At 40.4% G+C, this 16125-nt stretch overlaps 1 protein-coding gene across 7 annotated transcripts; it reads left to right on the top strand.

Moving 5' to 3' along the window:
* The first annotated feature begins 5332 nt into the window (after window positions 1-5332).
* Window positions 5333-13518, top strand: TAC1 (tachykinin precursor 1). Of its 7 annotated transcripts, none has more exons than XM_084784497.1 (7): window positions 5333-5599; window positions 6107-6238; window positions 7068-7167; window positions 7591-7635; window positions 8103-8126; window positions 9452-9505; window positions 12933-13518. In XM_084784497.1, exons 2-7 carry the CDS (start codon window positions 6116-6118, stop codon window positions 12980-12982), a joined length of 396 nt encoding a protein of 131 aa, XP_084640623.1. In that variant the 5' UTR covers window positions 5333-5599; window positions 6107-6115; the 3' UTR covers window positions 12983-13518. The 7 variants fall into 7 exon arrangements, with proteins under 7 accessions (XP_084640623.1, XP_084640624.1, XP_084640625.1 ...); XM_084784498.1 differs by lacking the exon at window positions 5333-5599 and adding an exon at window positions 5737-5803; XM_084784499.1 differs by lacking the exon at window positions 5333-5599 and adding an exon at window positions 5764-5815.
* The last annotated feature ends 2607 nt before the right edge of the window (window positions 13519-16125 follow it).

The raw sequence follows: 16125 nt of genomic DNA, 5'->3' as shown, positions 1-16125 counted from the left end.
CACCCCAGTCCTACTCATCTCCCTGTCCCTTTGTATTCACTCTCTGCCCTTGCAACCTCCCATAAAAGAAGAAAAAAAACCTCATTGTGGAAGCTGTGGTGTGTCACAGTGTGTCTCACACTGTACACGTTGCCTACATTTCTTTACTTTCAAACGTTCATTGCACTGAGTCATTGTCTGGTTTATGCCTCTGGCTTCGGCTACACAATCTACGCTGGATCCTCACTGGGACTGCTCTCGGATACCTCGTTGTTGGCCTGTGTCATAGAGATCTTGCAGCTTTGGCTCTGTAGGACTGGCCCATTCATATGCTCCAGCAGTTCATCCATGAGGCAGATGTTGGAGTGGGCCTACTCAAAGCCCTGCCTCTGGGCCTGGGTGGTAGCTGAGTTAGTCAGCCCCACAGCTCTCCCACACTTGTGCCACTGGGCAAGCTCTCCAGCACTGCCTGGACTAGCTCACCCAATGCTGAAGCCAACAAGGGGCAGAACCAGCTCCCCTGCTCTCATACGCCCCAGAGGCCGGCACACCAGTGACCATGCAAGCAGGGCCAGCTCTATTGTGCTGTCCAGATGAGGTGCAGGATCCGCTCTTCTTGGGAGTAATATCTTAAGGCCAGCTATTTTACTTTTCCACATTGTTTGATTTTTCATTTTTGTAGAGTATTTTATGAAGATGGTTTGAAGAATTTTCCCTTCAAAATTGTAAGCACTAAAAAAGAACTAAAAGTGACTTATGTTCAGTCACATGAAAATGGACAGTAACATCTTTTTTGTTTACTTTTTAAGGTATATTTATTTATGTTTTATGTGTATAAATGTTGTGTGTGCATTTATGTGTGGACCATGTGCATGCAATACTCAAAGCAGATAGAGAGGGCAGCAGATCCTCTGGAGTTAGAATTGCAGATGGCTGTCAGCTACCAATAGGGTGACGGGAATTAAACTCTCATCTTTTGCAAGAGCAGCAAATGCTTTTAACTACTGAACCACTCCCCGTCTCCCTTTTATAGCTTCCTACAGATGATTAATTGGAAAAGATGAAAATATGATACGGTAAATACTTTGTTCACCCTTCTTGTGCTCATGAACTTAATATGCCCTGGGAACACTTGCATTTTACTAAAATTTATACTTTAAAGACCTAATTTCCTGGGAAATTCAGTGGTTACTAATGCAAATATCCTCTGCCCTGGTGTGTTCAAGGGAAAAATGAGTCAGAAAGTGTATGACATTACTAAAAAAAATTAAGGAGAATTTAATGAATGCCATGCACAAAATGGGAAATGAGTTAGGTGCTAGCATTGACTAGGCTTTGGCTAAGATCTCAGAGAGGATAGCTTTACAGCTATGGGGACACATTCAAGGGGAAGTGATTGCATCAAGAAACAGAACTCTGGGTGAGAAGCTGGATCCTTTGTGCAACTTCTCCTGGGAAGTAAGCAGAAGCCCCACAAAAGTTATGCCAGCCTCTTCTTAAGCCCCATGCCCCCACTGATGGCTGACCCAACACTAGAATGTCCCCATTAGCTGTCTCAGTACCTATCACCATGTCCACATTGTTGACCAAGTATCTAGCCCATGGCCCAAGGGGGAACAAACCACATCCAATCCCCAGCCAAAGGGAAATGTTTACCAGAGGGAAGAGAAGAAAAAGTAAGGCCCGAAGCTACAGTCCTTTGAATAGATTGTTAGTTTTTGAGAATAAACACTGTAATTTAGAGTCATGAGTGTTATACGATTGTAAGATTAAGTTAAAAACAACTCCTAAATTCAAGAGCAAAATGTGCAAATAAGGCTTGGCAGTGCAACTAACTTACAGACATTGTAAAAAGTAATTTTAAATGCAGTAGCTTAATTGGACATACGCACAGTGATACGCCCCTAAAGACTGAAAAATTGGAAGCAAAAACTATTATCTATTTCCAATATGATGTTGTTGATCATGTGTGGGCAGTTGTGTGGGTGAGTGGTCATGTGAATATGACTGAGAAGTGGGGGGATTTTGTTATTGAAAAGTTGTAAAATAGACAAGGCTAAATAAAGACTGTGGTATTCTGATTTCTTTAGGAAGTATTCACATATTCATTATTTTACATATTACAAACACACAGCTCACTAACACAAACTTATACACATTCATATCCACAGACTAAATCCCCCATACACACACATGCATACAAACAACACACACATTCTCCCTCCCCCCCCCCCTCTCTCTGCATTGGAATAATTTTGAAGTAAGGAATTTGACAATAATGCATGCCCAAATGCTCAGATTATGACCTCTAATTGTCATTTACAAGTCAGTGGGAATAAAAGCTCCTTAGAGGGAGACTTGGAGTCTAAGGTAGAAAACACAAAGTTTCAACCTGAAACATTGTCAGACTAAAACCAAGAAAATCAAGTCCTATTGAAGACATATCAAAAGACTTGGCAGAGTCATCCTCCAGCCAAGAATGACATAATTTGAGCAGCAGTTAAAGAGTGTCTATCTAGCACTGAAATGTTTCAAATACCCTTAAATCTGCGAGGCCCTGGTCGAAAGAAAGAAAGAAAGAAAGAAAGAAAGAAAGAAAGAAAGAAAGAAAGAGAAAGAAAGAAAAAAGCAAGGCATGCTTAAAAGGTGATTAAATTGAGAACTTGAGGGGTGGAGAGATGGCTTGGTGGTTAAGAGTACCACCTGTTCTTCCAAAGGTCCTGAGTTCAATTCCCAGTAACCACATGGTGGCTCACGATCATCTATAGTGTGATCTGATGCCCTCTTCTGGCCTGCAGGTGCACATTCAGACAGAACACTATATACATAATAAATAAATAAAAAATTTTTAAGTGGTTAAATTGGCAATGTTTAAAGTTGGTAGAGGGAATAAATCAGGCCATATTTCCTGAATTATGTACCAGAATAACTACATGGTAGGTAATAAGATATTTTCTATGGATGTGTAAACAAGAGTCCATAAACAGTGATCAAGTATGAAAAGCCCGACCTTGAAGCCTATAAGGAATTAAGGGTATACAAAATATTCTCAATCCTAACTACAGCTGAGAAAGAGAAATACCAGATACCATGTGCTTTCTAAAAGAGCGACAAAACACACATAAAAGAAACCCTGCCAAAAATAATCATAAAAACAGAGTCAAGCTTCTAGACATTACAAGTACAATTAACTGGAAATATATAGGACAAAGGGAAAAGTGAAGAGGAGTCAGCAAATGCAGTAGACTCAACTGGCCTGTTTTATCAATAAACTACTAACAAGAGGAAAAGCAAGAGCTTTAGAGACACACAGTGAGTTCCTGGAACTGGCTGAGAGCTAACAACCAAGGTAGTGTCATTTAAAAATAGGTAAATACATGATACATATTGATTTTTTGTTCAGAATTTTAGATGCAAAAAAGATAGGAAAGATAGTTTCTTCAGGCTGACAAATACAAAGAGCCAAAACACTATGACTGTAACATTTATATAATTCCTGGGTTTTCTGTTGTTCTTGTAGCTGTAGGTACTTTATTATATATGTGTATAATAATAGAAATGTATATGTAAAAAATTTTTAAATGCAAAAATGTATGTAGAACCTAAAAAAAAGAAAAACTGAAAAAATGTATGTAAAACCTAAAAATAGAAGAAAGAAAGAAAGAAAGAAAGAAAGAAAGAAAGAAAGAAAGAAAGAATAAAAGCTGAAAATATAGGTAATTAGGTCATGGGGGAGGAACCCTCATACATGGGATTAGTGCCCTTTTCAAATGGATCCAATCAACCTCTTTGACCTCTCTCTGCGATCTAGGATACAACAAGGAGACAAAATAGTATTTCACAGCTTGAGGAGGACCCTCAGGGGAGTCAGGCCATCCTGACACTTTGACTTCAGGTTGACAGTCTTTACAGCTGTGAGGGAGACAAAAACAAAATAGCAACAAAAAGTGTACTGTTTGTAAGTCACCCAGTTCATGTTGTTTATCTGTATCTGCCCAGACTGATTCAGACAGGATATATGTATGGGATTCACTGGAATTCTGACTTTAACCAGTAAACTGGGTGAGGTAGTAAGGACTTTTGAAGGACATGTAAACACTTAATGGCACTGGAGTTATTTTTACATTATTTGAGATGGAATAGTATCGTTTCCTTGATGTTCTCATTTTGAAATTCCTTACCTTGGGCTGAAATACTTAATTCTTTCGATGGTGAGGATTTGCTTAAAATATGGTGGATATTGGGAAAGTGGGGAATGTAAGTGAAATTTACAAATTGTTTCAGTGGAATGACTCTACATTTGTGTGCACAATTTTAAAAATTTTGAAGATAAAAATAGAACGTTCACATTATAAAGCCCACCTGAACTTCCACATTCAGGTTTTAAAACAATAAACGTTGGAGGCGAAACATTGTTTTGGCTTGCAAACACTTATTTCCTCTACATATTATACTAAAAAGCATAATAGGAAAATACGATCCTCAAGAGAAAACAACCCTACCCAAAAGACATCATCAATCTAGGTAGGCTGGGTAGGCTGAGGCAGGAGGATAACCAATTTGAAGCGACACCATGAGACCTAGCCAAAAAAAAACAAAAACAAAAACAAAAACAAAAACAAAAACAAACCATTGCAACTTCATTTACTTCATTGGAAGATGGAGGAGTGTTATACGGCTGGGAGAGAAGTTATTTGTAAAACCATGGTTTGCTAATGACTTCTGTCTCTGAAAGATATGCACAGCCCTGTGGTAACAGGGCTTCTGGCCTTTGTAGTCCTCCAACAAGAATAAGGGGGAGAGAGGCACAGTTATCCTCTCCCGACACCTTCTGGACGTGACAAGGAAGAAGCTTTGGGGAAACAAAGGACAGGCGACACAAGTTTAAATTCCCCTTTCCCCTAACCGTTCAACAAAATCGGCTTTCTTCTTCTGACTACAAGACTGAACCCCTTTGCAGTGCTAGAGAAATGAGAGAGTATTCTGTCTGATTTAGGCAGGGAGAACTGTTTCAGGCATAGATTTTAGCACCTCACAATCCTTTAAAACACAGGAAGTGCCTGCTCCTGCCTTAATGCGATTTTCCTAAGGCAAGGTTTTGGTGCTGGAGTTATTTGGCCATCCTCAAAAGCTCAAGATTTCCGGATGCCTCTTGAGAGAAAAGTTCTCAAAGTCCGAAGAATGAGTCACTTGGCTCAGATGAGTAATCTCAGGTGTCACTGAACCTTGTTCGGAAGACGAGGGGAGGGGGCGTCAGATGTGCAGACGGAAGAAAACAAGCCTCTCTCGATTGGATGGCTAGACCTCAACTTCCCTAAAATTGCGTCATTTCGAACCCAATTGGGTCCAGATGTTATGGACTCCGACGGGTTACCGTCTCGGAAACTCTCCATCACGCAAGCAAAAGGCGAGGGGGCGGCTAATTAAATATTGAGCAGAAAGTCGCGTGGGGAGAGTGTCACGTGGCTCTCCAGCTCGTCACGCCCCAGATAAATACCGCGAAGCAGGAGCAGGGATTAGAGCGCTCTCCGACCTGCTCCACTCCTACACCGTGGCTAAGGAGAGTACGGAGCGCCCATCAAGTGCTCACCTGCCAGGCATCCTCGAGGGGCTGACCACAGTGAGTACCACTCCGTCCAGCCTGCTGTGGCTGACTGCTACCCGTCGTGCCTCGGTCGGATGGGGCGTCCGCCCAGGCTTTGCTACCGCGGCAGGCGCAGACGGGAGGTTGCGGGGGGGGGGGGGGCGGGTGTATAAGAAGGAGCTGTGTAAATGCAAACACCCCTCTTTGTCTCCCCCGTGCAGAACCACCAGGCTTGAGGGTGTGAGTCAGTGGGTAAGGGTCTGGGACGCTGAGACTCAGGGAGAGGAAGATTTGAGGCTCTCTGGGGAGTTATTCGCTTTTCTAAAGGATATGGAGAAATGTTAAACCTGGTGGGGTTTTGTTTGTTTGCTGTTTTAACCTTAATTTACTGGGATCTCTTTTCTTTCTTTCTTTCTTTCTTTCTTTCTTTCTTTCTTTCTTTTCTTTCTTTCTTGTGACACTGAAATTCTGTTGCTCTAACTCTTGAGTGGCCTTCACCCACATGTATATAATATCTCCTTTCCTATCTGCTACTCTCTCCAGAAATCCAACATGAAAATCCTCGTGGCGGTGGCGGTCTTTTTTCTCGTTTCCACTCAGCTGTTTGCAGAGGAAATCGGTGCCAATGATGATCTAAATTATTGGTCCGACTGGTCCGACAGTGACCAGATCAAGGTGAGACCCAACCGGGCGTGGGAGCTGTTGCCTTCCCCTTGTGATAGCACCCCTATTTGGCCAGCCCAAGAGAGCACCACCGGACAGGCGCAGCGGAATGTGAAGGGTGTCATGTCCGGGGTCCGCACAAGGCACAAGGTTTAGAGCCCAGAACTAAGTTTCCTTGTGTGGGCTCAGTGTCTCTCCCCAGCAGGAGAGTTGCTCACCAGGCTGGATTTTAGTCCCTAATTACGCGATCTCAAGAGCATTGGTCCAAGAGTGCTGCCAGAGCATTTGGAAAAGCTTGATGGGGGCAAAAGCGGGATCTTAGTGAACCGTGGTGGTGTCTCAGGGAAGGAAGCTAACCCTACACTCCCGTATTCAATACTCCAAGTTCCCCTTTACGTGGCTCTGGGCTCTTGGCGCCAAGGAGCGCGCCTTGGGAAACAGTGAAAGTTGTGCGATGGTGCGGGGTCGCTTTTAAAGTATCTGCACCCTTCTGCATCCACGCACAACTGTATGTAGTTAGGTCAGTGAAGGGTTTCCGAAGCCTCGCAGAGAACAGACAAAGGTGATAGTGAAACGTTGAGTGAGTCCTTCGACGCGATACGGAGCAGAAAACGCATTGGACAGGAGTGTATGTTGTGCGGCTGGGGCCGGGGCATCCAGCGTAGATTTTAGGAAGAAGGCAGTCCCAGGTCGGAGAGAATGCTGCATTTAGCCTGGTATCCTACCAGGCCACCAGTTTTTGCTCTCAGGGGATTCTGCGGCTCAGGGAGAAGCTCAGGCACGCAGTGGAGTTGTCGTCCCCTGTCCGTTCAAATTGCCTACACGCGGGTTTGTCCCCCAGGAGGAGGCGCTGCCGGAGCCCTTTGAGCATCTTCTGCAGAGAATCGCCCGGAGACCCAAGCCTCAGCAGTTCTTTGGATTAATGGGCAAACGGGATGCTGGTGAGATGAACAATAGTCAAGTCACTAGGTCTATCAGGTTACCTGGTTTGCATGCCTGCCCCTTCCTGGAGCACGCAAGTGTCTCTAGCCCTGCTAGACTTGTGGTTCCTAGGAGATTCTGATCTGCACTTCAGTAACACTTGCATTAGCCCACAGGGGTGGGGGTGGTGGAGATCCACTCCGCATGCTTCACAGCATCAAAATGACCCAAACTGGGAACCGACCCTAGCTAAAGATCATATTACAGGGGTCTCCAGGTCACTGGAAGATCCAGGCTCAGGTGAAAGATGCTTGTAGTGTTTTCTGGCATTGAGTTAGATTTGACTACCCATTGCTACAGTGATAGAAATATTCAGTTGCCTTGAGTTGATGGCACAGTCAGTGGAGCCTGTGAAGAGTTAATGTCAATTCATCTCTTGTCAGATTCCTCAATTGAAAAACAAGTGGCCCTGTTAAAGGCTCTTTATGGTAAACATCCCTATAAATCTTTACTATTATGAATGATCATGTAAGAAAGTATTTTGTGGTAGAAATACAAGATCATGCAGTTATGCATAACTAAGAGGTGTGTGTGTGTGTGTGTGTGTGTGTGTGTGTGTGTTTATGGTGTTTGTGTGTGTATTAAGCTCCTGCACATGTCAAATGGGTGACCAAGTTTGAAGTCAGTACATTATATAGTTTCACTATTATTAACAGACCTCAAGAGTCCCACAGTTCTGCCTTTTTGGTTCACATTTGGACTTTATTAGTAATCTGTTAACAGTAAAATAATTAATAATTTTATTAATAATTCATCTACCTTATTCTTCAGGATAGTATCAAAAAAGGAAGTAGTAAATATCTTAAAAACCAACTCTTAAGTTTTCTGTAAAATCTATAAAGTAGCTTTTAAAAAGAACCCCACGGGTCTGATAACTGTATCTGTTTTCTTCTAGGACATGGCCAGATCTCTCACAAAAGTAAGTTCACAATTATTTTGACATTTATCAAGCGCTAGTGTAAGTGATATTGAGTTCTGCTCCATGCATTACCAGGGCTCAAAAATTTTAATTAAGACAATGTAGGAAAGGACAAAAAAAACTTATATTCAGAATGTGATCCAATGAGTAATCCCGATGACTAACCTCTGTTGTGTAGGCAGATTTCAGTACCAAAACATGTATCACTTTTACAGAGGAAAAAGAATTAACACCTGTAATTTTTTAGTTACAGAATTTCAACTCTAGGGTCAAAATTTGTCACCGTTCATTTCCAACCACACCCCCCAGGAACACTACAAAGAAAAGAACACTGATACACATCTTCAAACTCATATTTGGGAACTTAATTTTATAATGGCAAGGAAGGGTGTATTCAGCCACTGACTAAATAGGGTGGGTGAATATCTGAGTAGAAAATGCACTTAAAACGAGAAAACACGTAGAGATGACGGCTATTTCCCCCCTTGATGCTATAATTGAATGTAAACCTGAGCGAGAAAAGTGAAGATTGCAGAACCCTGGCCCTGGAGGATCTTTAGAGCTCTTTCCTGGTTAATTAGATCTAGGGGTGACAGGAAGTCCCTTGGGCTCCCTGGCAGTGTTGCCTGCTCCTGTGAGTGCCATGGATTTGACTTACCCATTGGAAGGGTAGCCCTCACATCCTGGTTTCAACTGACACAGTGGAAACCAAGAAAAATTCTCCCAGCTGCAGGAAGAAAATAATTCTCCCAAAGCCTTTATCTTTGAAAAAAATTCATATTTACTTTCTAAGGACTTAAATACTAAGGGAATTTTACACAACAAAAAAAATGTAATAAGAATGAATGCATCTTGTTAATGCCAAAACTAGCATGCTTTTACAAAAGGAATATTTTCAGTCTAAATCTACTAAATGTGACCGCTTAGAAGATATCATATACCAAAGATAAAGATCTGACTTAAAGTTTGTTAATGAAGAAATAAGCCTGGCTGTTGCGTTCACACACAGACATATAACTGCCTCCTAAAAGTTTAAAGCTAGCTCTAGTGGCAACCGTATTTAAAGCTTCATAATGTATAAAATGTAATACAGATAAAAGATTTTGCTAATGGCTTGTTATAGATTTGAGAAAAGTACTTGCCATGTATTGTTTTAGGGTGGCTTGTAAGGCTTATATAAAATCTTCTGGGGTTCACTTGTATGTGAAATGTAAACATATTTATTACACAGGCATATATTCAGATACTTGTTTTACTGTGTACTAGCTGTGAGTTTCTTTCTTCAAGTACATACATACTGAAATACCCCTAAATGTATTTTCCAGGGCATAAAACAGATTCCTTTGTTGGACTAATGGGCAAACGAGCCTTAAATTCTGGTATGTATCAAACTGTGTATGAAAATACGCAAGGCTGCTTCTGTTAGTCTCAGGAAGCATAATTTTCAATGTACTAATTTTCAATGTACATTTCTGTAGACAAATTTTTATAGTAGTGTTATAGGCAAGAATGGATTGATAGCTGCTTAAGCTAATACCATCACAGTATTAGTATATTTCTTTCAAAATACCAGCTCTTCCCATATTAGCTCATTAGACACTCTGAGTCTCTGGGCTAGTGTGACATTCTTTTTCATAGATATTCTCAATAAAATTTACTGAACATTTAGGGAGAAACAAGAGCTTTTCACATATAATTGATGTAATATGGAATTTTCATAATACATTACATCTGGCAGTCTTCCAATGCAAAAATAAATAGATACAGCAAGCAAGATGTTTTGAAAACTACCCTCTCTTTCTGAACTTATGGGAGCCCAGAATCTCAGGGTCTTAATGGGTGTTGAAGAGGATTAGTGTAGCAAGATGCATACTAATGCTTTTAAAAAGGAACAGCACCCAGCACCGACTAATTCTCAGTTCTATCTATATAACGACAGGATAAGAAATACCACCACTCCCCAAATCCATTTAAATCTAGTGCCCGATATGTGACCATGTCCACTGGATGAGGAGGCCTGGAGCACTCAGAGGAAGGATAGCAGGTTACTAAGAAGAGACTTGATACCCTATGAGCATATACAGGGGGAGGAGGTCCCCCTCAGTCACAGTCTTAGGGGAGAGGAGTAAGGGGAAAATAGGAGGGAGGGAGGAATGGGAGGATACAAGGGATGGGATAACAATTTAGATGTAATATGAATAAATTAATAAAATATATTTAAAAATAAAAAATAAAATAGGATTAGATTAAAATAGACAAAAAATTAAATCTAAAGGATAATTTTCCGTGACCTAAAGCTACATAATTTCTCTTTTCTCTAGCTTGAATTTTTTACATAAATGCCACAGACATATCTCTAAAACTCATTACTTACCTCATTTAATCAAACTATATTCAATGTTAAATAACCCCTGTATCATTTTCATGCAAACTGGCTTTTTGTTAAGCATGTGCAAGCCCTTAGTTCAGTGCCCTGAAAAAATGCTTAAAGTATATGTATTTTACTATCAGTGAAAATAGATTAAAATGATAAACATCTGATTAGAAATTTATCTGCAACTCTCTTATCTCTAATATTTATAGTTCCCATAAAATGTATAAGATGTGCTCGCTTGATTCTTAATTATCTGAATTTACACAAAAATAATTATTCTAGTGTTTTTTTATTACTAATTCACTTTGCAAATTTAGATACAACTTTAATATTTCCTCACCAGTAATCTCAGGGCTACCAAAATTTAGTTCTTAAAAAAGTTATGTGTAACTGTCTAAAATTTGTAATTGCTTTATTTATATCTATATGTTTATTGTCTTTCAGCTTTGATAAATGTTATATAAATTTAACCCCTGCAGAGCTTGCCTCCAAATGTATCAGCCCTCACATAGGTGTAGTTTTCTTAATAATTGTATTAATCACCAACCCTCCACTTCTAGAATTTTTAAACCTTTGAGATGATGCCTAATTTATGAAAAATATACCTGCTATGCAGTTTAGAGCAGATTAAATATACTTAAAGTAATAATTGTAGTTAATAAAAATAGAGTTGTTGAAATGAATCAGACGTGCTGGCTTACTTTATATTCTTATATTTTAGGTAAGGAAAAAAAGTAGAAAAATATGGGAAAGTAAATAGGGCCCCATTTCCCATGTTCAGTGGGACATGGCTGTCACTCTCCAGCCACCTGATCCTCACTGTCTTGGTCACAGACACCTTTGACAATCTGGTAAATGGAGACATTTCACCACCTCCAAGGCACAGAAGCTGGTAGACACTTTCAGAGGATTCACGGGTGGAGCAGGAATCTGCCTCCCTGCAGGAGAACACTGTATCCCAATTAAGCTTCTACACAGTCTTTGGTTGCTTAAATCAGCATCCAGTCCACTTCTGTGAGGCACATGGTTTTGGTACCCTAAAAAGCCTGTCAGGGACTAACTCATGCTACTTACCCCCTCCTAATAAAAGAGAATGAAAAACAAACTTTTGTCTCCTTCAAAAGTGTCCACTTTGGGGTGCACTAGTAGCTCAGATTCACACATAGCACTAATACAAAGCATTTAGCTTACCTATCATGTTCCTTACAGAGGGAGGCAGGCCTGTAGAGAGCAGCACTGGGAAAACAGAACTGATGATAGCCCTGGTGCCTTCCAACTCCTCAACCTTTCTCATCTAGGAAACTGTTTAAGACAGCACCATGATGTACATATATTTATCATTTCCTCTCAACTTAGCATTTCATGCGAGGCATTTTCCACAAGCACGTTTATTTCATTATAATGAAAATCTAAATTATAATGCTGTGTGACATGATGAAATGCCCTTACATGGACACTTATTCTGATTCTTCACATTTTGTGGTTGAAGATTCCTTTGGAATTACATCTAGTGTGATAGTAATTATATCTAACACTACAATGCATTTTAGCATTTTTTAAATCCAATGAGTCACAATACTTAAATTACTTAGTACCCAGGTGCTAAGTACTTTTGAAAGTAGCAATTGACGTGTCACAGGCCTCCAGACTTTAAGAGGTAAGTCCCATTGTGATGAGTATTTGTGAGTTCAATAGAATTTCCTACAAAGAGTATGAGTGATTTTAATTTAAAGGGTTAATCAATCTATCATCAGAAGGGATCCATGAGGAAAGAGAGCCCATTCCCTTAGGTTCCCCTAGAACAGAGGTTAGGGAGTCTTTGCCTGAAAAGAACAAGGCCCTAAATACTTTAGCCTTCCGAAACTATGTTGGTCCATCCATACTGACTCGTCAAATTTGCCATTTTAAAACCAAAATTGGCATAGATAACACATACATGAGTTGAGTGTGTACATGTCCAAATAAACCTGTATTTATAAGAGCAAAGAGTGGGGCACTGTTGACCTGTGGCCTGTAGTGTATTGCCCTTTGTCTTAGAATCAAACATGCACATTTCATTTTTAATCCTCCTAATATGCAGCTCTGGTAGGCATGGTCCTTTCTCTAATAACTGTGGGTGTCTGCCAGTGCTTGAGTGAGCTGCTGAAAATGAACACCATACTGGACTGTAGACATACACTGTTGTACTTTTAGGATACCAAACGTATAGCAGACGATCAAAGAAACCATGAGTGCTGTGGCTAGAACACTTCTAAGCAAAGTGTAAACTGTCAGACAGGCTTGTAAGGTGTGCAAAAAAAAATTTAGAAATATTTCCTTCAAGAAGAAATGCTATTATGACATTGCTATAATTTAATGTAAACACTGAACTTTACTAGTGCGCTCTGTAAATCCCCCTTAAAATATACTTTTTACTTCCTCTTTGTTTTCAGTGGCTTACGAAAGAAGCGCAATGCAGAATTACGAAAGAAGACGTAAATAAACTCTGTAACACACTATCCATTCATCTTCATCTGTGTTAATGAGCAGTGAACGGTAAAATAAAATGTGCACTACGAGGAATGATTATTTATTTAATAACAAATGTTGTTATGAGTGAAAAACTCAAAAAAGTGTTTATTTTTTCATATTGTGCTAATAAGTGTTGCAATTCTAATGTGACCTCCTCAGAAGTAGAAATTAGTAGTAACTTCAGCAAAGCGCAGTGCTGATGGAATAGTACAAGCTTGCCAATGATGCAGTCCCCAAAGAAAGAAAAGCTGCTCTGAGCCAGTTCAGACAGCTACTGCTGGAAGCAAAGAAACTCCTGTGCAGGGCTGTGTTTCTGTGGTTTGCTTTTACACTGAGAATGTACCGAGACTTTCGTATTTGACTCTATTTGTATCCTAGCAGCATGTTCATGTTTTGTGGCTATATAGAGATTTTTTTTTAAGTTTCAGTGTGATTCCCTGGTCTTCATTCATTGTATGATGTGTTGTGATAGCTACCATTTTAAATAAAAGAATATATCTTCAGGAATTTTGTCACATTCTTTCATTAATATTTATGTCAAATCAACAATGATTCTTCTTGTGGTGAAGTATGTTCAAAGCTCTTCTGGTTAAAATATATTATCTCTCTCATACATAAATGTAAACATTAGCATTCACACACACTCCCCTCCCAAACACACTTTTTTGGGGGGAGGGGTAAGTCATTTCATATGAAATAAAGCAATTCCCTTTTGGAATCCAAAGAGTAAAAACCAAATACACCCATAACTCTTTATTACAGATAGGCTAATAATCTATCCTATTTTCAAGATGAATTTCACCGGTTGTTTCATTTTCTGGTTGAGTAATATATCACATCAACACATTACAATTTGATGCCTGTTTAAAACCCATGCATATAGCACAATCTCCTTATGGGTCTCATAACATGGGGAGTAAGGGCTACCTCTGACATGGACTCTGGTCCCTACAAGTTGATCACTTCCCCCTGGCGGGGTGACCTTCCCAGGCCACAGAGAAAGAGTATGCAGACAGTCCAGATGAGACTTGATAGGCTGAGGTCAGATGGTAGGTGAGGAGGCCTCCCCCTTTCTGAGGACGAGGGGAAGGAGGATGAGGGAGGGAGGATGGCACCGGAAGGCGATGAAAGAAGGGGGCTACAATCAGGACATAAAGTGAACAAAGTAAAATAAAATAAAATTCTTGATGGTCAAAAATAAATAAATAAAATAAAACCCTTGCATAAATATACTCGTGCATAGGAAGTACAGGTACTGGGACAGCAAACCACACGCTCAGAAGACTATGTAGACAGCTAAGGGCTGCCGGGTCATAATGAAGGCAAGAAATCCTTTCCCATGTTTCTGTGGACTTCTTTTGCATTGCTGACACCATAACCCTCTAGGGAGTAAATGAATCAATCATAAATAAATGCAAAGCACTGAAAGGGATGGGCGTGTGCACTTATTCAGGTGGGAAAGATGGATAAGGACCCTTGGATCTGATTTAAAGATGCACAGAGAGTAAAATACTAAGAGGGGACAAAGCAATACAGGACCAGCACCACCCAGTGTTCTAAAACCGTATGACTTTAGGTTGTCCTGGTGACTATTGCTGATCAATGAAACCATTTGCAGGAGAGTAAACTCAACGTGTATCCTAACTTCAGTGTCTGTAATTGTACTGAATAGGTTTTTTACAGGTTATATTTCATTATAATCTTATTGCCATTGTTTATAATAGTTAAAGTCCTCTAAGTCCCTATGCCCAACAGCAACATTCAATATTCTATTGTAATATTATAGCAGAAAATGTCACAAAAGTAGCCAAATTATATATGTTAATAATCATTCAATGGGGAAAGTATTTTTATTACTATTACTGCAACCATTTTACAGATGGGAGTATAAAGCTCAAGGGATTGTTGAAATTGCAATATGAGAGAAGTGCAGATTACAGAGGAGCTACTGAAGAAATGTCAAGACAAAAAAGAAAAAAAAAAGGCCAACAATGAAGTTGATCAACTGTGCTAATACAACAGACTATGACCCAGAAATTTAAAGTGACATTGTGGATATAATCCATAGCGTGGAAGATCAAGAGTGGTTTGCTCAGGCAGAAAACAGACTTTCTGCATCATAATGCATAAATGCTCCGCACATGTGTTGCAATGCGGGGAACAATGCAGTGAGTATGAGCATGTGTTTCAAAGTGCTCATGCTGAATTCTGGGCTCTATGCTTCATGCTCTTGTAATGTCAAGCGCCTCCCTTAACCTTTCCTTTGACTTATTTTCCTTATGATTGAAGTTGGCAGAGCAACAGCAGCAGTGTACCACTTCAGTAGCGCTCAGGTGAGAACTGAGTACAGTGATGCTATATAAGGCTTTGAGCCGTGTGAGACTCTGAAGGTAATGTCTCGCGCACAGTGTGTGTTTAGTGGATGCACCCGGCTACCATTCCTAGTTATTCTTCCAGATGCCTGTGGGAAAATTAGTACTATATTTTAACCACTACAGCTTTTCATAGGCACATTGGTGTGGGGGTGGCTTTTAAATATTTCCCTCACAAATTAAATCTTGGGCTAGACAACAAATTATTCAGTGCTCCATGCCATTCGTGGCTGCACTAGTTAGTCCCCACGGCCCCTGATGACTGTACGAGCCTATAAATCCGTGTGGCACAGTCCCAGTGCTGGAGAGAGACAGGCATTCGGCAGGACCATACTCTTGTCAGCTTTCCTCCAGGGCCAGAGCCCCCGCAGCAATGTGACTAGGGTAATGGAGGGAGACCAGCCTGCCATTTGCACTCACAAAGGATTTACTCCTATTGCCCCTCAATGGCACATTTCCTTCAGTTAAAATGAGTTTTCTTCACTCCCATTCTTGCTTAACTTATTCTATTATAAAACACCAAAAAGGGCTGGAGAGGTGGCTCAGCAGTTAAGAGAGAGCACAGAGCATCGGTTGCTCTTCCAGGGGTCCTGAGTTCAATTCCCGGCACCCACATGGCAGCTCACAACTGCCTGGAACACCAGTTCCAGGGGATGTGACACCCTCTCACAAACATACATGTGGGCAAAACACCAACATGAATAAAATAAATAAATCACTAAAAAATAAATTAATAAATCAC

This window comes from Acomys minous, assembly GCF_964271855.1.
Source record: "Acomys minous genome assembly, chromosome: 6".
NCBI classification, from domain to species: domain Eukaryota; kingdom Metazoa; phylum Chordata; class Mammalia; order Rodentia; family Muridae; genus Acomys; species Acomys minous.
The sequence above is the reverse complement of the archived record's forward strand: the minus strand, read 5'-3'. Positions and strand labels throughout refer to the sequence as shown.